This window comes from Brassica rapa, chromosome A08, assembly GCF_000309985.2.
Source record: "Brassica rapa cultivar Chiifu-401-42 chromosome A08, CAAS_Brap_v3.01, whole genome shotgun sequence".
Taxonomy (NCBI): domain Eukaryota; kingdom Viridiplantae; phylum Streptophyta; class Magnoliopsida; order Brassicales; family Brassicaceae; genus Brassica; species Brassica rapa.
The window spans coordinates 17,123,438-17,145,531 of NC_024802.2; the positions used below are offsets into that span (position 1 = coordinate 17,123,438).

At 35.7% G+C, this 22,094-nt stretch overlaps 5 protein-coding genes across 10 annotated transcripts; 2 read left to right on the forward strand and 3 right to left on the reverse strand.

The window, feature by feature from the left end:
* Positions 1-206: 206 nt before the first annotated feature.
* On the reverse strand, positions 207-3,922 carry LOC103835193 (15-cis-phytoene desaturase, chloroplastic/chromoplastic). Of its 4 annotated transcripts, none has more exons than XM_009111316.2 (13): positions 3,727-3,922; positions 3,394-3,585; positions 3,179-3,311; positions 2,993-3,081; positions 2,704-2,761; positions 2,158-2,313; positions 1,883-2,031; positions 1,679-1,798; positions 1,386-1,599; positions 1,155-1,305; positions 814-1,047; positions 566-728; positions 207-442 (listed from the first exon to the last, which is right to left on the reverse strand). In XM_009111316.2, exons 2-13 carry the CDS (start codon positions 3,556-3,558, stop codon positions 377-379), a joined length of 1,698 nt encoding a protein of 565 aa, XP_009109564.2. In that variant the 5' UTR covers positions 3,559-3,585; positions 3,727-3,922; the 3' UTR covers positions 207-376. The 4 variants fall into 4 exon arrangements, with proteins under 4 accessions (XP_009109564.2, XP_009109566.2, XP_009109565.2 ...); XM_009111318.3 differs by having other exon boundaries at positions 229-442; positions 3,746-3,918; XM_009111317.3 differs by having other exon boundaries at positions 229-442; positions 3,741-3,918.
* Positions 3,923-5,146: 1,224 nt separating this feature from the next.
* On the forward strand, positions 5,147-7,685 carry LOC103835195 (E3 ubiquitin-protein ligase RHF1A). The gene is made up of 8 exons (XM_009111319.3): positions 5,147-5,829; positions 5,980-6,026; positions 6,093-6,155; positions 6,221-6,341; positions 6,423-6,643; positions 6,827-6,907; positions 6,986-7,258; positions 7,362-7,685. Exons 1-7 carry the CDS (start codon positions 5,665-5,667, stop codon positions 7,248-7,250), a joined length of 963 nt encoding a protein of 320 aa, XP_009109567.2. The 5' UTR covers positions 5,147-5,664; the 3' UTR covers positions 7,251-7,258; positions 7,362-7,685.
* Positions 7,686-8,267: 582 nt separating this feature from the next.
* On the forward strand, positions 8,268-9,891 carry LOC103835196 (putative zinc finger A20 and AN1 domain-containing stress-associated protein 8). The gene has a single exon (XM_009111320.3). The coding sequence runs from the start codon at positions 8,268-8,270 to the stop codon at positions 8,658-8,660; it is 393 nt and encodes a 130-aa protein (XP_009109568.1). The 3' UTR covers positions 8,661-9,891.
* LOC103835197 (DUF21 domain-containing protein At4g14230) lies at positions 9,736-11,998 on the reverse strand. The gene is made up of 8 exons (XM_009111321.3): positions 11,662-11,998; positions 11,501-11,577; positions 11,348-11,431; positions 10,940-11,277; positions 10,783-10,870; positions 10,629-10,702; positions 10,102-10,546; positions 9,736-10,001 (listed from the first exon to the last, which is right to left on the reverse strand). The coding sequence occupies exons 1-8, from the start codon at positions 11,903-11,905 to the stop codon at positions 9,936-9,938; spliced, it is 1,416 nt and encodes a 471-aa protein (XP_009109569.1). The 5' UTR covers positions 11,906-11,998; the 3' UTR covers positions 9,736-9,935.
* Positions 11,999-16,892: 4,894 nt separating this feature from the next.
* On the reverse strand, positions 16,893-21,250 carry LOC103835198. 3 transcript variants are annotated; one of them, XM_033276350.1, is made up of 14 exons: positions 20,371-21,250; positions 20,071-20,152; positions 19,871-19,977; positions 19,507-19,633; positions 19,297-19,391; positions 19,053-19,176; positions 18,903-18,983; positions 18,685-18,783; positions 18,440-18,598; positions 18,301-18,358; positions 18,153-18,223; positions 17,847-17,903; positions 17,577-17,744; positions 16,893-17,488 (listed from the first exon to the last, which is right to left on the reverse strand). In XM_033276350.1, exons 1-14 carry the CDS (start codon positions 20,406-20,408, stop codon positions 17,150-17,152), a joined length of 1,605 nt encoding a protein of 534 aa, XP_033132241.1. In that variant the 5' UTR covers positions 20,409-21,250; the 3' UTR covers positions 16,893-17,149. The 3 variants fall into 3 exon arrangements, with proteins under 3 accessions (XP_033132241.1, XP_033132242.1, XP_009109570.1); XM_009111322.2 differs by having other exon boundaries at positions 17,150-17,488; positions 17,847-17,891; positions 20,371-21,249; XM_033276351.1 differs by lacking the exon at positions 17,847-17,903 and having other exon boundaries at positions 20,371-21,247.
* Between the last annotated feature and the right edge of the window lie 844 nt (positions 21,251-22,094).

Consider the following 22,094-nt stretch of genomic DNA (forward strand, 5'->3'; position numbering starts at 1 on the left):
AGTTAAAAAATGCTTACAACCAATCATCTAATTTGATGATGGTCACACTTGATAACTGCTGGCTAATTTAGTCAAGGCCATACAAAGCTACAAACTATATTATAAATATACAAAGTGTTTTCACATAATGTTTTATATACATACAATTTCTTGGATGTTCTAAAAAAAGTTAATTGCAATCTAGCCAGTGAAATGCAAAATGATTATTTGAAATGAATTCATTATTTATTTAGAATATTGATATATAGTACACATATAAATCAAGTGCATTCCATATTTTCCTGGCAATACATTGTTCCCTTTTTGCCAAATCTGTAACTTTGTATTGAAATGAGGTTTGTACACAAAAGTTACAAAATATTTTAAGCTTCCTTTCTTATGTTGATAGAGTCGTCTCCGACAACTTTTGCGGTCCAGAGGAAGCAGCCAATAGCTCGTAATCCTGAAGAATCAGTTCAGTTAACCAAACTTGAAAAATTGGGGGACTAAGCAATAAACCGGATCATTTACCAGAAAAAGAGTCACTGGTTAACAACAAACTGATCTACTATGTGTTTTGACTGACCTGTAGAATAGACTGAGAGCAGAATTTGCCAGAGAGAACGGCGCCTTCCATGGAAGCTAAGTACTTCTGTTTAGTGTAATCCCCAGCTAAGTAGAATCCTTTAATAGGAGATCTTTGTAGTGGCCGACATGGTTCACAGTCTGGGATCGTCTTGTACACAGACCTGATAGAGATATAGATATTGTATCCATCATCATTTTAATGGGAGACATTTGGGGTTTAGTATAATAACTTTTCTTCTAACTAACCTTGGAGTTTTGACGACATGGTACTTGAGAATTTTAGCCTTGCTTTGGTCAGCGGCGATTTCGTCAGGGAAGAGTCTTTCGAGCTCTTTCATCGTTGCATCAATGATGTCAGAGTCGCTCCTTGATATCCATTCCTCCGCAGGTGCAAATACTAGCTCCAGCATTGACCGGTTAGGATCGTAATATTCCTTACACGTTAACGACATGTCAGCATACACACTCAGAAGGTTACTTCTGCAACACAAAGACAACAAGATTTGTTGAATACTAGTTTTAAAGTCAAAAGTATTAACGGAGGATAATATGAACATAGATGCCTTTAAAATTCCCACGAAACTCACCTGCTAAATAGTAAATGATCATATGTGTTCTTCAGTTTCTTATCAAACCATATATGAACGTTAATAACTGGCACACCAACTAGCTTCTCCAATCTCTTGAAGTATGGTATCTCTTTCCAAGAGTCCGGCAAAAGAAGCTTCAGGATATCCACTACAAGAGTAAAACAGCATATGAAGTAGGATCCCTTAAATGGAATGTAAATCCAAAAAAGACAGCACAAGAAATGAAACCTGGAGTGGCAAAGACATAAGCGTCTCCTTGGATAGTGGTTCCATCAGTGAGTAAGAAACTCTTAACAGTACCATCATCCTCGAGCTCAATCTTCCTTATCCTTGAGTTAAGACGTACTTCACCACCTAGTGATCGAATATGTTCCACTATTGGCATACAAAGCCTCTCCGGTGGATTACCATCTAAGAACGCCATCTTCGATCCATGTTTCTCCTGTCAAAATCGCAGTTTCTATAATTAAGAGAAGAGTAATAGAGAGAGAGAGGAAAAAGGAAGAGTTTGCCAAAAAAACCTGAAGAAACCGATTCAAAGCTATCAAAATGCATTGCATTGAAAGTTCGTCTGGGTTTATAAAGTTTAGCGCCTTTGACATGGCAATGAACACCTCATCTGTCACCCGATCAGGTACTCCCTGTAAAGAATACATAGAAACCAAAGTGAAAACTTGAGCACACGAGAAGGAAGCAACAAAGAAACTCTATCAGAGGGAACTCGCCTGCTTTCTCATCCATTGTTCAACTGATAAACCATCTTGAGCCTCAACATAAGCCTGACCTCCGACCATAGCCGGAAGAAGTCCAATAGCAAACTTTATTTTCTCTGGCCATGTCAGCATCTCGTTGTTCCTCAATATAGCCCATATTCCTACAAAGGTAAAAGTATCCGCATTAACAACTTAAACCAACATGTGTTGTCCTAACATATGATATAGTTTGAAAGGTTCAAACAACTTGAAGATAAAAACTATGCTTATAAGTTTTATCATCTCACCGTTTAAGGGTGCTGGGAGGACATCTGGGAAATCAAATCTACTAAATTCTCCAGGTTTACTTGGCATGGCGAAAATCATGGAGTGTTCCTTCCACTGCAGCCGATCATTGATCCCAAGTTCTCCAAATAAGTTTTGCACATTCGGATAAGCACCAACTTTAAAAATCAAGGAAAAAAAGAGAGAGTTAAATTTCAATTAGGAATAGAATTAACAGGAAAGATAAATAAACTTTGTTGACCATTAGTTAATCTCACGCTTTGTGTTACATCTTTCCCAATGAGCATATTTGAAAAGGTGTGCAAGATTATAAAAGGTTCAAGAATCCTTGAGACTATCAAATTGAACTCTAATTGCTTATTCTCTCACTGACATCGTTTAACAGTAAATGCATGCTACTAAAAAAGATATCTAATTCAGCTATAGAAGATAAGAGGCTAGGGCACATATTGGTAAATCACATGTAACTCCAAATCCAAGTTATGAAAGTGAGAAAATACATACATACTTGGAGGAGCAACGGAGAGAGTATGAATTTTTGAACTTACAAAATATATGTAAACCGGTTTCATACCAATCTCCATCTTCATCCTTCCATGCAGCTATCTGGAGAGGAACACATACTTCCACATCGTTAATAGATGATCTTTAATTGGCATTGAAGGACTAAAACAACAAATAAGACAGATACAGGTACGTAATTTTTGTACCTAAGAGCTGTAACACTCTATACATTAGTTATATATCATGTAGTATAGTCTCATAAACTCAAATTGGTGCAGGGACTTTGGAGACTAGCAAGTCTTAATAAGAATGATGAATGTAAACAAGTTTTACCTTTCCCCCAAGAACATCTCTCGCTTCAAGCAACAGAGGTTTATGTCCTGCATCAGCCAGGTACTTTGCTGTTGACAATCCAGCCAATCCTGCAATTTATTTCGAGAGGCAAAAGAGCTTCACCACATCAGAATCCGAAGGGGAGCAAGAAGAGGAAGCTAATAAGTTTAAACACATTCATCATACCAGCACCAGCGATGACAACTTTTAAAGGCTTCGCAGGACGAGGAGCACTACGGAAAGATGCAGACAAACTTGCAGCTTCCAAGAAGTTGACAGTGTTCTCTAGCTCTGGCCTTGGTATATCCACACAAACTACCTAACAACACAGTTCAAAATTGGGCTCTTTTGATCACCAATAATACTTTGATCAGATTTTTTTGAATGAAACAGACAGAGACCTGCAAAGGACCAGCACTCCTCCTCCTCCTTGTTCTTGTCTTAAAAGAAGTTGAAATTTTGAAGCTGCGGTGTCCCATTAAATCACAACCTCCAGATGAAATTGCCTTCAAAAATCCATTTTGATAAGGCAAATTCGCCGCGGAAACATTCCCAAACACAACCATTGTTTTAACCTAACTGCTTCAAGGAATCTGAAAAATCCATAAAGAAGAGACTTTACAAATTAAAGGGGAAAAAAAAAGGCATAGCAGCAGTAAAGACAAAAGCTTTGTGTCGGAAACACATAACTGAGAACAAGAATCGAACTTGATTTTAAAAGGGTTACAACTTACAAGTCTCAAGTTACCTCACCCAGTTCTGAGAGAAAAAGCAGGAGAAGAGAGGAAGCTAGTGGAAGTAGCCAATCCCAAAATGGAGGCCTCGAGTACCCATATGGTCTTGGTTGGTATAGACCACGTTCTTTGGTTTCGAAAGATATAGATTACCACCACATTTGAACAAACAAAAAAGATTACCACCACATAAATTAATTAAAAAATATATTCTCATATAGAGTTTTAAAACATATTAAAAATATTAAATTTATTATAAATACAACATTTTGTGATTAATTATTTTCATAAATTTTAGTTAATTAAATTTTAATAAAATAATTATTTTTTTGAAATATAAAATAATTAAAATTGAAAATATATTGAAAATCTATATGATAAAATTTAAAACATTTTTTTTAGATAAACTAGACTATTTTGAGAGTCTATAATCATTAGTGTTGGTAGGAAATTTGTCTCTCTTACCCTATTCTTTTCCTTTTTTTCCTTGTAATCTATTCAAATTTATGATAAAATAATAATTTTAGATTGTCAATTCTCAAAAGTATGATGTTTTCTTTCGAATTCTATCAAAATTATGTCATATTTTTCTAGTTAGCTGCACTCTATTTTCATAAATATTTTATTTTATTTTTTATTTTGTTTGATCTCGTCATTTTAGCACTGAAAAACAGATTAATTCATATTAGTTGTACAATTATGTGTAAATTATAAATAAAATTGATCATATATATACATATTTATTTTATTGATATTTAAAACGCTAGTTTTAATACTTTTTTTTAAGTTAAAAGTTGTTTTGATTTCTTTCATCAATTTAAATAAAATATAACTCTATGTTTTATTGAATCATATTGGTTTGACGGATCGATTTTCAGTTTCTTATGAAATCTGAAATGGAGCCAAACTAAATTTAATTCCAAATCGGGTATAAATCTAAAAACCGACATAAACCAAAACTAGAGTTAAACTCGATTTTTTATGTTATTTTTGAATAATATGTGATTTATAAATTATATTTTTTAGATATGTAGTTAGTATTTCAAATATTCATGTATATCCATTCAGTTTTCGGTTTAGTTTGATTTTTTGGGTTTAGAAAAAAAATAGAATCATTTTAGTTTTTGTAAGTTTCTATAACTTCTCGACTAATGGGCCATCCACGCCTGCTATCTCGGTCCATGGAATCCATCCCGTCTGACGGGCGGTGCGTTAATTTTTCAAAGGCTAAAAATCATTGTTTACTAGTCTTGCAAATCACCAACCGACCTTTTCCTGTGTTTTTAGCCTCACTCGCACGGTATTCTGAATCACTTTCCGATAGATCACTCATCCTTTCGATGTTCTAATCCGAGCACGCTTAACCATGGAGTTCTAAACGGATTTGTGATGAAAAAGATAAATCAACTTTGATGATATATATAACCAAATTAATCATTTTAAACCTTACCATATATCACAACTTGGGATGTTACAGTTTAATTCTGGTTTCTGCTTCAGTTTTTTAGTTTGGTGCCAGTTCTGTTAGATAATATGCCAATGCCTAGCTTGAACTTGAAGTGTAAACTTTTGCTAAAATTTCTGTATTTTAACTTTACAGAACTGGGACCATATCTGTGATGGAGAAGTAGGTAAAGAATCTAATAAATAATGGAGTAAAGTAGGCCTAGAGTAAAGGTAAAGAGCAAGCAAAGGCCCAACCAATAAGTGTAACCAAAAAAATAAAATAAAATAAAAAGAGAGAGAGAGAGAAAGAAACCGTCGGAATCGAACTTTGCTCCACGGCCTTGCAATTTCCCTTTTTTTTTTGACTTTTTCCGCATTATTCTTTGCTTTGACTTCTCAGTCTTCTTTTTATGTGATCACCTCCTCACCTCTGCCTCTTGATCTCAATCTCAATCCACAGCTTCTCCATCTTCATCTTCATCATCATCCACAATGTCTAGTTTCAGTTATGCTTCTGCTTTCACCTTATCCGAAAAGTCTCCTCCTTTCAGTCCCGCCATTGCTTCTTCCTCTTCTTCCTCTGCCTTCGATGATGATGATACCGACGACGCTTGCAGCATCTGCCTCGAGTCTTTCACTCCCCAGGACCCTGCCACTGTAAGATTCTCTCTTTTCTCTTCATGGGTTTTACGATTACCTTCTCCCTGATGCTTAAATCTAGATCCTTTGATTTATTCTCGAACCATTCATCGTTGAAAGGGATGATTTTTGAAAATGCCAATGTTTGTTACTTTATGGGTTTGTCAGGTTACAAGTTGCAAGCATGAGTATCACCTTCAGTGCATCATTGAATGGTATTATGTTGTTTTAGAATTGAATCTTGTTCGTCTATTGGTGACTTGATTCGTGATTTAGCACAGGTCTCAGAGAAGCAAAGAGTGTCCTATTTGCTGGCAATTCTTTGTCCTCAAAGATCCTCTCAGGTATACTCATGATCCTTTCTTGTTACATGTACTATTTGGTTTTGATGTACTTTTTTTTCTTTTAGCCAAGAGCTTTTGGCTGCTGTGGATAAGGAAAGGCTGATCCAAACCACCAAGATGAGATCTCCATCCTCTCCAAGAAGTTCCATTCCTCACTCCAATGAGGAGGACTTTCACTCAGAGGAGGTTCGTTTAGTAATTATTATTCATTGTGCATTGGTAGTTGCAATGAGGAGTACTGGATAATGATGTGTTTTTTTTTTCCAGGAGGAGAGCAGCTTTGATGAACAATTCCTTAGGCATCTCACTGAAGCTGCCCATAGACGTTGTTTGCTTCGTACTAGGGACACTCCAATACCCTCCAATGATCCCACTCCTTCTGATATGCCCAATCTTGGTCATACCTCTGCTGTTATCTCCCATGTTCAACATCAGAATGCTAACCCCCCATCTCCTGCTTCTCCTGCTGATACCAGCAATGGATCCAGGTATATTCACACTACACAATATCATCTAAAAATTGAAGCTTTTCACTTAGTTACTGCTGGTTGTAGTGAATTTGCATGGCGATGGAACTCGAGACCATGTCTGTTAGCTTGTTTCTTATAGAATGCTTAACTGACCTAAACCCTGGTTAACACATCTTCATCTTCTCTTGTATCTGTAACCAGAATCTCCCCTGGACCTTCTCCATCTGAAGCATCGTCTCTTCCAGAAGCCATTAAATCCAAACTAGCTGCTGCTTCCGCAAGGTGTGCCCACAAAACTCAATTCATCATCTTCTTTTGTTGAAAAGTCAAACTGATGGTATGGAGACATGCCTCCTCCAGGTACAAAGAATCGATCTCTAAGAGTAAACAAGGTCTTAAAGAGAAGCTACTTGCTCGCAACAACTCAGTGAAAGAACTGAGCAAAGGAGTACAACGTGAGATGAACGCTGGAATAGCTGGGGTTACACGGATGATGGAACGCTTTGATATTGCTTCAAAACGTTTTGGAGGGTCTACAACTTCCGGATTCAACTTCTCATTCAAAGGGAAGCGTGAAGAAGCAGAAGCCACTTCCAACAATGGGAACAAAAACCGAATCCCATAAGCTTGCAGGTTTCACACTTTGCATCTCCCCTGTTTCTTGTCTTTCAAGTTTGTTTTTTTTTTGCTATTATTGGATTTTGCTAATGAGAATCATTCACTGAATTCATCTCAGGGACGAGGATAAGTTAATCTCAGATAAACCTATATTGCAAGCGATGTATATTCTCATGGAATCAAGGTCTTCGCATCCTGCATTGTTCTGAGCTCTCATGGTCTCTCTTCTCTCTCGTCTCTGTTTTTGCACTAAAATAAGTAAAATCCCTTCTGAGTAATCTTTTTATTACTCGATTTTCAACTCCTAGTTGGAGTCAAAACTTTGTATTAGTTAATAATTACAAAAAGGGGTTTTGTTATATGCTTTCACTCAGGATTCGATTACTCATATTATTGCATATAAATCCCATAAAAATAGAAATAAAAGTGACAGCTTTATATTTATGCATAAAATTTTATAATTATTTTCAAACACTGGAGTTTGTAGAAATAGAACCTGAAAAAAAAAAACTAATTTTGTTTAGGTAATAAAACACCTGAAATCTAGCAGGAGAATGACTGTTTTTTTGTAACTACAGTTTCCAAATTTGATATATGATATTTTATAATTCAAGATAAGAATGACAGCTGTATAAAATTTTATAAATTTTCCTAATTATCTTCAAAATCGAAGTTTGTAATATAAAACCTAAAAACTAAAACAAAAACTAATTTTTTAGGACATAAAACAACATAAACTTGTCAGGAGAATGACTGTTGTTAGCAGCTCTATATATAAAGTTAAGACATACAAACTCGCAGACATAATAAAATTGCTGTTTTTTGAAAGATCTACATTAAACTCAAGACATACAAACTCGCAGACATAAAATTAGATAGTGGGAGAGATCCAAGACAAGGAAGAAAGCAAGGACAGACACACCCAACGATTGCAAACATTAGATTCAACTTAAGATTAGATTGTGAGAGCCAAAGCAAACAATACAGAGAGAGAGTTGCAAACATAAGAGTCGTTAAAGAAAGCATGACAGGAGAGCCTTCTCTATGCATCAACGGATGTGGCTTCTTCAGCACGCCACAGACCAAGAACCTTTGCTCTAAGTGCTACAACAGTTTTTTAAAGGATGAGTCTGCCAGATACTTGGACACTATAAGAGACCACAGGACAACAGCAACAGTGGTGGAGAAGTCTGAAGAGGCAGTCGTTGTGGTAAGGAATAAAAAGAGGAGTAGATGCAATGCGTGCAATAAAAAGGTGGGGCTGCTAGGATTTGAATGCAGGTGCGGCCATGTGTTCTGTGGATCTCACCGTCACCCGGAGGAACATTCTTGTCTATCCGATTATAAATCTGCCGCCATTACCGAGTTAACTATCCAAAACCCTGTCATCAAGCCTGATAAACTGTATAGAATCTAGTCAACCTTTGATCAATGTTTTTTTTTTCTTTTGTCTATAGCTTTTCTTTTGTTTTGTTTTGATTAACAGAGTTTTTATGAATATAGCCTAACATAACATAGCATGTTTATAAGTTACCTTAACACTTGCTCTATCCTTTAAATTTAAAATAATGTTTGTATTGTATCTTGTCTTCGTACAGTTCAATTAGATTAGTACATATAACCTTCATGGTGTGCTCAATAATGAATTCTTCATGTGAAGAATGGTATTGGCTTTATATGGTTCACATACTATACCATGGCACCACTCGCAAGTTTGTCGTGAAAGCAAAGCGTTGGGAAGAATAGTAACAGCAATATCATAAAACGGTTTGATAGTATCACCGGAGTTTTATATACGTATCTTCCCTGAGTAAACATTTGTTATGAAGTGTGGTGCAGCGGTGGTCGCACTTAATAGAGTATTTATTTTCCTTCTAAAGGCAATCTCTCCTCGCAAACTTCACACCAATCTTGTTTACTTGTCGTCTCATTCCCATACGGCCATACCCAAGTGTGAGGCAATGTTTGTCATGTACCAACTAGATAATCAGCTCCACCAAGAAAGGAGAAGATATGTTAAGGACCCTTTAGTCGGGATAGAGGGTTTCATTAGTCAACGTTTGTTAAAAATTGTATAAATGTCTGGTACCGTGTCTGTCTTCTCCTTCATCCAAAAAATAAGATATCATAGATTATAACTCTAGTGATAAGTCTGCTCGTGTATGAGATGTAATTCTTCTTTGAGTGGATTGCTAGATAGATCTGGTCCTATTGAGTAATTCTTGACATCAGAATCAGTTAACAATCTTGTGTGCCTTTTTCTTCTTCAGCATCTTTCTTTTACTTTTGTTTTTTGTTTAAATCATTGATCAAATTTATGAGGTTTTTGATAGTTTGTCCATGGTGGATTCTAACAGTTCAATTCATAGCAAAGTTGGAGTAAACACTGCTGCTTTAGAAGGGTTCAAATCAAACGTGCTACTTTCTACACATTACCAAAACTTCATGTAAACATTGGCCTTATTAATGGAACGAAAAGGGAGACGAGAAAGAATGAAAAAGAACATACAAATGAATAGATTTGGGAGCTAAAACAAGTTCGAATTGTTTTGTAGACTATATTATTATACCTACACGTATGTGCTCAATAATTGATCCAAGCTTGAGAACCTTGTTTTATTACACTCACATCCCAGTCAAAAAAAAAACAGAACACCTGAAATCATCATCCCTGAAGAGAACCGGTCGTAGTTCAAATCGGTTTGTCCTGTCCTGTCTTTGGAGTAGTAGAAGATGCCTTTGGCGTTTTTGGTCCTCCCTGCAAAACACACACAAACCGGTTCAATATCTCAACTCCACAAAGATTTTTTTCACTTAAAAAACCATTTTCTTTGGCGAGAGAGAGTGTGTTTACTTACAGTTCCCTTTTGGCCAAGTAACCTCCGGCTTGAAGGAGCTCTCGCTAATGATGAAATCGCCACTGCAGCTACAGTCGCCACCCGGATCCTTTTATGTACGTCAACATATTCATCAGTTTCATCCACAATCTCTTCCTGCAAAAGCTCTTCAAACACATCTTCCAAAGTGATGACTCCGATTACTTCTCCATCCTCTATCTCCTCTGAAGTATGCGAGAACCCACTGTTACTAATCTTGTCAATATCAACAACGACATTGTCCTGGTTTCCTTCTCGCTTTAGTAACAGAGGTGTAGTCAACTTGGAGTCACTAGTGTTTTCTTCTTCAAGCAAAGTTGAAAGAGAACCTTTGCGTTTCACGTTGACCTTCACAACTGCAGCCATGTGACTGCTCCCTTTTTGAAACTCGTTCAGTATATCATACAATGGCATATCGGCGGGAACCCTGGTTACATCATTTAAACACATACAAATCAGAATCTAGTATGTATAGAGAGGATATCTACAGGGAAAGAAAATGGCAAGACCTTGGAATGTGGCGTATACCAACTGTGCTGACAAGAGTATCTGATTCAGGGCGAACAGTAAGGAGACTCTTCACCTAACAAACAGAACAACATCTTCATTAGTGTTTGCAAAAGAAGATGATAAACCGAATAAAGGATCTCAAACAACACCTACCAAAAGAAGTCCGACAACATTTTTAGGATTGTCGGAGTAGACAGGAATCCGGCTATGTCCCCGTGTTTGAATCTTATCCATAGCTTCCCTAATCACAAGCAAAAAGTAGTGTAAGATACAAAGGTCAAATATGAGGTAGAGAGTTACCGAAACTCACCAGTCCAGCTTTGAATTCATATCCAAGGAAAAGATTGATTCAATAGGCGTCATGGCTTCTCGAGCAGTCTTGGCAGTCAAATCAAGCGCTCCACTAATGATAGTGGTCTCATCATGGGTAAGCTCACCTCCCTTGCCAGCAGCTTCCCCATGAATGGAAACAAGAGCCTTTAACTGAGCCCGTCTAAACAAAGGGTCACCATGTCCCAACACACAGTCCAACATCTTCGCAACAGGGAAAGATATGGGATAGGAGAGAATCATTAAGATGCGGACAAGCCAAACCAAGTTAGCTCCCACTGCTAGTCCATACCTGGAGCATATAGCTTGAGGAATAACCTAAACACACACACACACAATCATTACAAAGCCTTAATAAAAAATCAAAACTTTGCTTAAAAGAACATACCTCTCCAACAAAGAGAACGAAAGTAACGGAGAGGATGATAGCAACATACTCGTTGAAGATCTTGTCTAAGTAAATAGGAAGGCCCTGCAAGTTTAAATCTTTTCACATCAGAACAAAGCACAAAGGTTATGTGCAATCTTTAATGAATCATACCTCCATAGCAAGAGCATTGAACAAGAGAAGTGTCACTAGAAGCTGATGCTGTTTCTGAACTACCGGCAAAATCGCAGCTGAACAAATAAAAAAAGATTCAAAACAAACAGTTAAAAGAGTCAGAATCAGAATCAATTTTTTTTTTTTTTTTTCAACAAAACCTGATTGTTTCTTCTCCTTTGGGGAGCCACTGCGTTGGAGGATTTCGAGGTCGACGAGACTGAGAGACATGAGGCCTAAAGTGAGACCGGACATGATTCCGGCGAAGAAGACGAGGAAACAAGAGACGCCGGCGTAGATACTCCACCACAAGGATCCGAAGGGGATCGTCTCGCTTTCTAATCCGTTTGATTTTCCGACGGCGGTCAGCATCCTCGCCGCCATCATAGCGTTGAACGGATGCATCTTTGAAGATATTTTTTTCTTGTGTCACGGTTTTGAATTCCTTTGATTAATTTGCTGTTTCAAGACCCCAGGATTGTTATTTATTTCTCTAAATAGATTGCTTTTCCTTTTACAACTACAATTTCCAGATATGTAATATACAGGGAATATACTACAATCTATACTATATTAAAAGGGATATATGAGGAGTAGGGAGGGTGTCCACGTCAGACAAAAAAATCAACCAATCAGGTTGCAATGTTTTGCCACGTAAGCTCTTTGTTGCCCGTGTTAGGCTTTGGCGTTTTCGTTTGGGCTTTGCGTTTTTTTCCTTTGATCTGCTGTGTATACGTTTGGGCCATGGAGCCCATCAGACTTTAGAGACGGAAATCTGATACCTCGCCGAGTATGTATGCTGAGATCTCGCCCTTTCTTATTTCTTCAAACCCTAACTCTTCGACATCCCCTTTGCTCTTCCTCTTCTTTGTTCCGTTTCACGTCTGATTCTCCAGTGCTGCCATGATCACGGAGTCAACTTCTTCGACAACGCCGAGGTTTACGCCAATGGCCGAGCTGAGAAGATTATGGGTCTGGCGATTCGCGAGCTGGACTGGCGGAGATCCAACATCATGGTCTCCACCAAGATCTTCTGGGGTGGTCCTGGTCCTAACGATAAAGGTTTCTCGAGGAAACATATCATCGAAGGAACCAAAGCTTCTCTCAAAAGACTCGATATGGACTATGTAGATGTCCTCTATTGCCACAGGTCATAAAGATTTGATTTTTTTTTATTTTATTTCTTGAAGATCTATTCTAGGGTTGTGAGTTTTAGATTATGATTTAACTCTTAGGGTTCCTGAGATTGAAATAAAGAGTTCGAGCTTTAGGTCTTTTAGTGTCAATGTATTCCGTCGTTTCTACTATGGAACCTCTCAGTGGTTCTGTAACGCCTCTCCATTTTTATTTGTCTCCATTCATTGATTCCTTATTCCAATCAGGCTAAAGCCTCATGTCATTTATGAGGCTTTCCTTGAGAGGCTTTCAGACCATGTCAGGTGATTCTAAGACGACAGGTCGGCTCTTCTTCTTGCGTTGGTTAATCGCTGAGTTTTTTTAACTTCATTTTCAGCTTCAACAGTTTCGTCAAAAGAAGGCTGACAAAAACACTGATCATAAAAAGGACCCCAAGGGGAGTACAAGCCAAGGAAAATCCTCCAAAAAATCTGGTAAGAAGCATGAGCCTAAACCTGACACTGGTGGTGTCAGTGACGAGGCAGAAGCTCCGTCTGATGTGGCTGTAGGAGGAGCTTCATCTAATGTGAATATTGGTGAGGAGGTTGTTGATCCTCCACCGACTTCTGTAAATGCAGCAGCTAACAGTGATGTTTCAGTTGACACGCTTCAGCCAGGAAACACCACAGCAACTTCTGATAGTGGAGATGAACCGAGAAAAGAAGTTGCGAATTCCGAAAATGATATCAGCGTAGCATTGTCCACGGAAGAAGAGAATGTGAAGAGTATCGACATTGGAGCGGCTGGCGCAGTAGATTCTTTGACGTCTGACCCTGCAGATACCGAGAAGGGAGTTACACATGACGATGCAGAGGAGTCCCTTGTGGCCGTACGATCTGAGTTACAAAAGAGATCTAATGAACTTGAACAATCAGAACAGAGGTTATTATCTACTAGAGAGAAGCTTAGCATAGCTGTTGTCACGTGTTAGCTCTGTTTGCTCTCATATGCATTTTAAGACTCAGAGACAGAGAGAGCATTATCTGTTGTGTTTTAGTTTTTGTTGTTTCCATTTTTTAAAAACAAGTATAATGTTTTTGAAACTTAAAAGTTGGCTTTTATAGTTGTTGTCAAGAGGTCAGTAGTAATGTAGTATATTGAAAAGCTCATTAAAACGATTGTTAACTGTGTTAATAAAACGGTTGTTAATTATCATACAAGTTTTTATTTTATAAAAACAGAGGAAGTGAAGATATACTAATTTAAAGATTTGATGAAAAGTATATAATGCTGATCGTGCACATCATAATGTCAGCACCATCCTAAGTCTAATGTTTAGTCTACCTGTTGGCAATTGTTTAGTTCCAATTATTTAGTTTCTTCTTAAAACATACATGCACGTACATTTCTGATTTTTTTGTTTGAAAAGACATTTCTGATTTTTTTACATAGATATCCTACACAACTTCGATTTTCTTTTGGGGTAAGATTCATTTTTCACCGTCATTTTTAAAACTAATTTTGGATATTCTATTTTATTTAGTTAAATCAGAAAACAATTTTTTTTAGAATTGTCTAAAGAAAGTAAGAAATAGATAAAAACGTTCCTAGGCAATTTTATGAATTTACTATTTGAGAAAATAAAAGAAGTAAATCCGGATTTATAATTATTAGTAGATAGATCATCTCAAGAGTAAAAGTGAAACGAATAAAATCAAAAAATTTATTAATAATCTTAATTGAAAAAAATAATAATTAGAGAATTTTCGAAAGGAGAGTTAGTTATTGGAATTTGTCTCTCACCATCCATCCGCATTTATTTTTGAGAACGCTTCTCAGCGTCTCTCTCCTCTCATCCCAAAAGAGTCTAAAGGTAAGTGTTTTATATTTAACATATTGTTCATACAATTATTTTTAAATATTCACGTGCATGAAAATTGGAACTCGCTTCTTCACTAGCAACCAAATTTTACTTTGACAGCTCAGTCAAATACATCAAACACTTCAAAGAACGAATACCATATTTTTTTTTTTTGAACATAGAACGAATACCATATTAACTACAGAATTAGCTGAGGTACAAAGAAACTCCAACACAACCAAAGTTATAGAGTGAAAAAAAGACTGCACCCTGTTTCTATTCTTTTTCTTATGTCCTACCAAGTATTACATTTTGTTTGACTCGACTGTAATAAAAGAAACAAAATATTTTTTCATCTGTCTTTTTCCTTTAAACTAATTTATTATTTTCTATTTTTTGACAATTTTATCTATCTACCTATGGAAAAAATTATATAAAATGTCAACATCCAAATCAAAACATAATTGGACTTAGCAAATAAATTCTTAATATTAGTAAAAGAGGTTATCGAATAATATATTCAAACTCATTTTCCGCGCGTAGCGCGGACAAAAACTCTAGTTGTTTTTAAAAAAAATCAAGATATTAACGACAGCTTTAGAATTGTAACTATCTTCAAAAATGATAATCTTTCTAAAATAATAATATTGGGGTGATTGTTTTAATAGCATACAAAATAAGAAAAACCTACAATTTATAATTTTGTATTGTTAATTTCAAAAACAACTTTATAATTAACATTTTGATTGATAATAATAAAATTTGAGAACAAATTACAAGGTTTATGTAGGACTTAGAAAAGGTTTACTTCTAAGCTTAAATGTTTAGATTTACACAAGTTTATTGATTTTAAGAACTTCACTACTTTTTTTTTTTTATAAATTAGTTTACTTTCACTATCCTCACTAATAAATTTATCTACAGTTTCTAATATATACATATATATATATATATATATTTAAAATTAACATAGTATATATAAAAATCTGCCTGATAAATTTATCTACAGTTTCTAATATATTGATATAGTAAGAATGTAAATTTAAAACACCGGTTAGGGACATAACGATTTATTTTATTTATTTAGCTGCCAAAAAACGATTTGTTTCATTAATAAGAGCTAGTTAATTCCCAGTGTGTTATTACTAAATAAAATGATTTCAACAAGAAAAGCCACATTACTTATGGACATATAATTTACGGTGCATGATGTGCGCCTGTGCGGATCGTAGACAAGTCAGCTTGTTTTAGGTGTCTCTTCAGTGTTATATTGGTTTAACTTCATCCTTAAATGGTTGGTTTATAAATATTAAACTAGAGACGCGAAATTTGACAAGACTTGGGTATTATTCAACATGTGACACGCACACAAAAAAAAAAAAGAACATAGGAAAAGATCAGGGTTTCTAATTTCTGGTCTACAAACTGTCAAAAGCCATCAACATAATTAGCGATGAATGGTAACAAAAGTTTAGAACATCTTTATTCATAGTCTTTTGTAAAGGTTTTCAATAGTTATTGCAATAAAAATTTAATAAAATATACTGTGAGTATCTAGAAATTCATCCAGTTGTTTCAATATTTGGTTAACAACATTGTTTCAATGCTTTTGATATACAAAAGTTTGTGACCATATTTAGACTTGTGAAAACATTATCTTCAGCCAGAGAGAGAGAGGACCAGCTTTCTTTGTTTGTTACTGAGAAGACGATATTGAGTGACTTAAAGATCTTTATAGAATAATAAGATCATTAAGATTAGTGTAACAAACGAGAAATTTTATATAAAAATATTATTTATGTCAATATTAAGCTTAATATTAATATTTTACATAATTTGACTCGATATGAAGATCTTTTAAGTTTTATAAACCATTTATAAGAGATAATACATTATTTCCTCGATTTATAAAAATATTTATTAGGATTTATAAAATGATTTACAAGTGTTATAAAAATATATATAAATAATTTAATTTTATATATTTGATCATGCGTAATTGATTCTAAATCATCCACCTATATAGTCTTGAACTGAGAGCATCTCCAATGTAAAACTCCATTTTTTTCTTCAAAATTGAATAAAAGTGAAAATAGAGTAAAATTGCTTTAATCCTATTCCATTTCCTACTCTATAATGGAGTGATGAACAAACAAAAAATAGATTACTCTATTTATGGAGTAAATTTTATTATGGAGTGAGATATGGAGTTGGGTTAAAGCATTCCTTACTTCATATTCACTTTTACTCCATTTTGGAGGAAAAAATAGAGTAGAGATGGAGATGTCCTGAGAACTTACTTAGACTAAGAACTGACTGTCTCAAAACCCAAATTGTCTTTAACCCATGTACTGCTTCGACAAAGTTTATCAATTGGTTTATGCTCTTACATTTTTCCTTCGCAGTATTTACTGATTCCTGGAAAGTAGGATGATTGCATTATATGTTCATAAATATAGGATTAGTGATAAGAATAAATACATGGTGATCTATAGTTACATGTTCATAACAAGAGGATAAAGAGACCTTTTGGTCAAAACCCAACACGAGATGATTTCATCTCTTTTAACAGAGATTTTTGCCAAGACACAGCAAATGAATAAAACTTGTCATGACAAACCTTTAAGCTTTCCTTACTATTTTTTACCCAAAACCAAAACACATAATGAAATTTATCTACTTTTGAAGAAGTTAAGATCCCATCGTCGTAATAACCCGTTTCCTGATGTGCTACTACGTCCAACCACAGTCACTGTTGCCTTTGTACGTGCTGACACATCAATGCTTTCATCATTTGTAGCATCATCGGCTTCTGAAGATGATGATACATCATGGTGGTTCATTAGTGTTGGACCGGATGCAGAATCTGTCTCAGACACTGGTTCTGTAGCAGAAGCAGCAGCAACATTACTTTCTTTTTCTTCAATCTTCTCTCTATTAGTCCTGGAAGATTCTTTGTTCTGATGAGTCTCTTCTGCCTCCAGCGATTTCATCACCGCTTCCATCAGCATCTGAGGTACGTGAACAAAATGAATATCAACCCAGTCAAAAAGAGGGGAATAAAAGGTTCATCACGCAATTTTCATTTTGTGTTATTACCCTCTCTTCTTCCTCAGCATTAGAAGGAAAATCAGCCAAGTCCTCTACTTGAAACTCCACATATTGATCATCATCTAAAGCTACAGCGAGATTAGGAGGATACGGATCCCCATTTGACAAATCGAAGCTGATCATATCACAAGATGAACTACTGGACCCCTCTTTTTCCTGAAAAGATAAAACATATAACAAACTGATTAGTCGATAGCTAATGACCATAACCGAACAGTAAACACGAACAGATAAGGAAGAAGAGAACTGATCATAGACCTTCGTGTCTGATGATGATTGATTAGATGGGACGTTTGAAGGAACCTGAGAGATGTACTAAAGGACTATCAACAAGGATATGGAGAAAGTTTAACAATTATACTACATACACTTGTAGTGAAGCAAAGTCTTTTAGTTTGGTACCAATGCAAGAACAGTTACATAGTTCCAAATTTGAAACTAAACAGATATGAGTTTCTAATTTTTAACGCTACACCCACCTCAAAATTGATAGATGATGTTTCTAGAGGGATCAATAACAGAGGAAACCATATCTCTAACATTTAAACTCGCAGAACTACCAACCTCTGTGCGACTCATAGGTCTTTTCATGCGGACGTCATTGATTACATCGGAGGTACTGCCCACAGCTATACCTGAAATCAATAAGAAAAGATGTTGGCTAAATGGTAAAAATAAAACATTGGAGAAAAAAAAACTAAATGACTTTTACTTTTCTGTGCTGAGGATGGTGGTGGAGAATTTACTTCTTTCACGGTGTTCCAACTGCCCTGAACATACAAACAGTTAACATCATTGACCTTTCTCACTAAAGAGACAAGAACATTCTGATAGACTGCAAGACTCGTTACCTTGGCAAAATAATCATCCAATGGGTGAAAAAGTGTTGTTGGCCCAGCCACCTCTGGAGGCTGAAGAACGTTATGGAAAAATATGTTTATAGAATCAAAGTAGAATTGTGGCCGCTGTGAATTGTGGTCTCCCTCGAATTTGATTATATTTTTGTCTCCCTTGCATAATATTAAAGAAAAAGCATATGTTTAGAGGTTAAACTGTAATCAAGAACTTGTGAGAGCTTAAGAGGAAGAAAATTTACTACGTATGCTTCATATATACGCTCCGAGTGATGAGGGTGAATAAAGTCATCGTCTATGGCATGTCCCAATAAAACTGGAACAAAACATGACTTCGCTACCTGAAACATATATAATTGATAAAAATTGAAAATCAAGAAACAAAAACATCACATACCATAGTAGTGGATTAGAGTAGTTAATCATCAAAGTAATCAACTAGACAAAAAGGACAAAGGACCTTAATGGTGTTGAGATCCGTTATGTCAAACTTGGCCTTCTTCTGAACAGCTCTCCGCATATATTGTATTGCAAATTTTATCTGCAATTGAAAGAGCGTTAAATAAAATCTCTTGTAGTAAACAGAAGCTACAAATATACTTTTACTTACAGTAAATTTGGGCAAGGGGAACTTATATGTATCTACTAGTTCCATCATCAGATCAACCAAATCAGAGAAGGGGCTGTCTAGAACCATCGCTGCGATAGAGGGATCCTCTGCTCCATACATCAAGCTGGAAAATAAGTGCACCAACACAATGATTCTTAGTCTAGCAGACAGGGAAAGTGAATGTAGCTTGAAATGAAATGGCTCAGATTAAGTAAATTAACAAATGAAAGAGTTAGAGAGGAACCTTGTGACAGCACCCATAGAACGACCCCATAAGCCAATGAGGGAGACATTTACATCTGTGCGTAAATACTCAACCACCGCTTTCAGATCATCTTTCTGCAAGCACACAATAAAAGAAGTGACTACTTGAGGACAATGGCTAGTGAACACAATGACTTGAGGGACAATAATTAACAATCGACAACCTAATGAAGATGAGAGGAGGACATACTTCGTTGGAACCCAAAGTGACATACTCTCCGCCAGAGAGACCAGAACCCGAAAAGTCAAGGGTGAAAATTGTGATGTTTGAAGGAAGTAATACGATTGCAGCTTCACTGGCATCAGCTCTACATCCACTGAGAATAATCATAAGGTCATTTTAGTGAATAGTACGCTATAACAACCAAGGAGAAGCTGAGGTAAGGTGGTGAATCTCTGAACATTTTGTTGGACCAATTATGACAATTGAAAAATCCAGTACGAATGCAAAGCATGGTTGTCACAGTGTCTTCTTAACAGCCTACGGGGTGAGTCAATTTGCTTATTTTTTTCACAAGTAAAGCTAAAATCACATTCCTAAAAGTCCCATTAACCTGTTTCCATGGCAGTATACTACACAAGGCAGAGGCCGCCTATCTTCAGAACACTCAACTGGCATGTAATGACTACACTTGAGAGTATCACCCCTGCTGTTTTTTACCTGTCGGATACAAGATCCTTTTATAACCTTAGCTGAAGAAAATACAAACTAAACAATGAGATCATAAAATGTTCAAAAAAAAGTGATATATACCTCTAAATCCTTCCTCTGGTACCATCTCCCTTTGAGCAAGAACTCCTGTTCCAAGAGATCATGTTCCGGATTGTATTCAGCTCTGCAAGTATATCCAAATTTGTAGATGAATCAAAAAAAGAAAATCAGGTCTTGACTAAGAAAAAAAATTCAAAAAAAAATCTGAAGCCCTAAACTTGATGCAAAACACTTCTAAATTCAAAAGAAAAGGAAAAATTTCACATCCCTAATAACAAAGAGAAACTCGAAACATAGTTTCCAGAATCAGTAAGTTTTTTTTTTTTTTTTTGCTTTTTTCACCTTGGAGGTCGAATAATGAAGTTAACAAGCTGCTCCATCCCAGAGATAATCAACACCTTCTTCTCATTCTTCAAATGATTTGACTCAAATCGATTCTAACACACACAAAAAAAAAATTGATGCAGACAGAACAAGAGTTGCGACTATAAGCCCCGAAAAAAAGAAACACGAAGATGGAGCTGTCCCAGATGAGATCGAAGAGACTACGAGGAAGGGACACAGAAACAAAGAAGAAATTAAGAAACCGCTTTTTTGAGTTGTTCAAAGCTCAACTGTTTATGTTTTGATTTTTTTTTTATATAATATATATAAACTTGCAAATTAGTCCCCTCATTTATGAGCCTTTTCTAATTAACGGCTTAATATTTATATCCTGTTGTGAGTTAAGTAATTACGAGATTTATTAAAGTGGTCATACAATCATTAACCATTATTGCTATATTCAAAAGCATTTCAGTGAAAGCTGAATCAAAGCCTTTGTTTCTCGGAAAAAAAATCTTTAAAAACTAAATTAAGGTTTTTTGCTCGAGAACGTGCACGTCTTGTCGTTTTAGGTAGGGCCTTAAGGATTTGATTCACTTTTTAGTGGAATGATACGAGGTGGTCAACTTATAGACATATGAGGTTAATTATTACAAGTACTAAAGCTCTGTAGGCTGTCTTGGCATTTTCGACACCTAAGTTGCACATCTGGCATGGAGATTATCACAGCTCTCATAGATTTTGTTCCTTCTTGTGAGAATTCTGGAACGTGTGGAAGACAAACACCTAGGATTCACGTCTGAAACTAACCATTCTAATTAATTTCTAAACCATTTCATAAGAATCAAGTTTGACTGTATTTGTTATACCATGCTAAAAAGAGTTAATAAATATCTTTCTTATTTGACCAAAAAAATATCTTTCTGATTTTTTTTTTTTTTTGTCACAAAAATATCTTTCTAATTAACCCGCATAATTTTACTTTATCTGAAATTCAAAATTCATACGTACTGAGATAAAAACATATAAGCTTTTAGTTAAATTAATAGAATGTTGAGATTCAAAATTCAAACATTCTAATCACAGCTGTTGTCATATTCATGTCTTTCTGTTTTCTGGTCAGTTTAGAGGTCCTCATCGATATTTTTATTTTGGACGTTTTCGGTGCTATTGGAGGTTGTACGGATGTTATGGAGCGATTTTCCATGGTTTATGTTCTATATCCTTCTCTTTTAGTACCTGCACCCTTAATCGGCTGAGACGGTTACAAGTTTTGAGGTGTTCACCGAATCCTACCTACTCCCCAGAAGACATTGATAGTCTCGGCATCCGAAGTAATGAGAAGAACCTTACCTATTCGTAATTATCGCCGAGGATAACGGAATTTGGTTTCTTAGGATTTCAAAATTAAACTAGTGAAACGTGTCAGATTTAATGGGTGGACGAAACTAGATTTGTAATACATTAACTAGTGAATTTTGTTCAAATCACGCTTGTAACCGTTTCATAATTTCTGTCTTTCGGGTCGATTTTAATATATAATATCTAAAAAAGACTAAAAGGGTTTCTACATGGCAACATAGTCCAAAGTTGAAACTTGAAAGTGTGTTTCCTTCTTATCTAAACATTTCCCTCTACAACATAGAGATTTTAACAAGTCTGTCTACTTTGCAATGAAGTCCATCACACTATTTTTTTTAATTATTGCTTTTGTTACAAGCCCAATCACGGAAACCAACATT

What these genes read in the sequence shown, in the direction of transcription:
- LOC103835196 (XM_009111320.3), top strand. Translation starts at nt 8,268, where the DNA reads ATGACAGGAGAGCCTTCTCTATGCATCAACGGATGTGGCTTCTTCAGC.
- LOC103835197 (XM_009111321.3), bottom strand. Translation starts at nt 11,905, where the DNA reads ATGCATCCGTTCAACGCTATGATGGCGGCGAGGATGCTGACCGCCGTC. An exon ending in ATGTTGTCGGACTTCTTTTG is followed by an intron (nt 10,703 to 10,782) that starts GTAGGTGTTGTT and finishes TCTGTTTGTTAG; the next exon opens with GTGAAGAGTCTCCTTACTGT. An exon ending in GGTATACGCCACATTCCAAG is followed by an intron (nt 10,547 to 10,628) that starts GTCTTGCCATTT and finishes TGATGTAACCAG; the next exon opens with GGTTCCCGCCGATATGCCAT.
- LOC103835193 (XM_009111316.2), bottom strand. Translation starts at nt 3,558, where the DNA reads ATGGTTGTGTTTGGGAATGTTTCCGCGGCGAATTTGCCTTATCAAAAT. An exon ending in TTATGTCTTTGCCACTCCAG is followed by an intron (nt 1,306 to 1,385) that starts GTTTCATTTCTT and finishes TTACTCTTGTAG; the next exon opens with TGGATATCCTGAAGCTTCTT. An exon ending in GATCATTTACTATTTAGCAG is followed by an intron (nt 1,048 to 1,154) that starts GTGAGTTTCGTG and finishes TTTGTGTTGCAG; the next exon opens with AAGTAACCTTCTGAGTGTGT.
- LOC103835195 (XM_009111319.3), top strand. Translation starts at nt 5,665, where the DNA reads ATGTCTAGTTTCAGTTATGCTTCTGCTTTCACCTTATCCGAAAAGTCT. An exon ending in GATACCAGCAATGGATCCAG is followed by an intron (nt 6,644 to 6,826) that starts GTATATTCACAC and finishes ATCTGTAACCAG; the next exon opens with AATCTCCCCTGGACCTTCTC. An exon ending in CTAGCTGCTGCTTCCGCAAG is followed by an intron (nt 6,908 to 6,985) that starts GTGTGCCCACAA and finishes TGCCTCCTCCAG; the next exon opens with GTACAAAGAATCGATCTCTA.
- LOC103835198 (XM_033276350.1), bottom strand. Translation starts at nt 20,408, where the DNA reads ATGGAGCAGCTTGTTAACTTCATTATTCGACCTCCAAG. An exon ending in TTCATTATTCGACCTCCAAG is followed by an intron (nt 20,153 to 20,370) that starts GTGAAAAAAGCA and finishes ATATACTTGCAG; the next exon opens with AGCTGAATACAATCCGGAAC. An exon ending in TCCCCTTGCCCAAATTTACT is followed by an intron (nt 18,984 to 19,052) that starts GTAAGTAAAAGT and finishes TTTCAATTGCAG; the next exon opens with ATAAAATTTGCAATACAATA.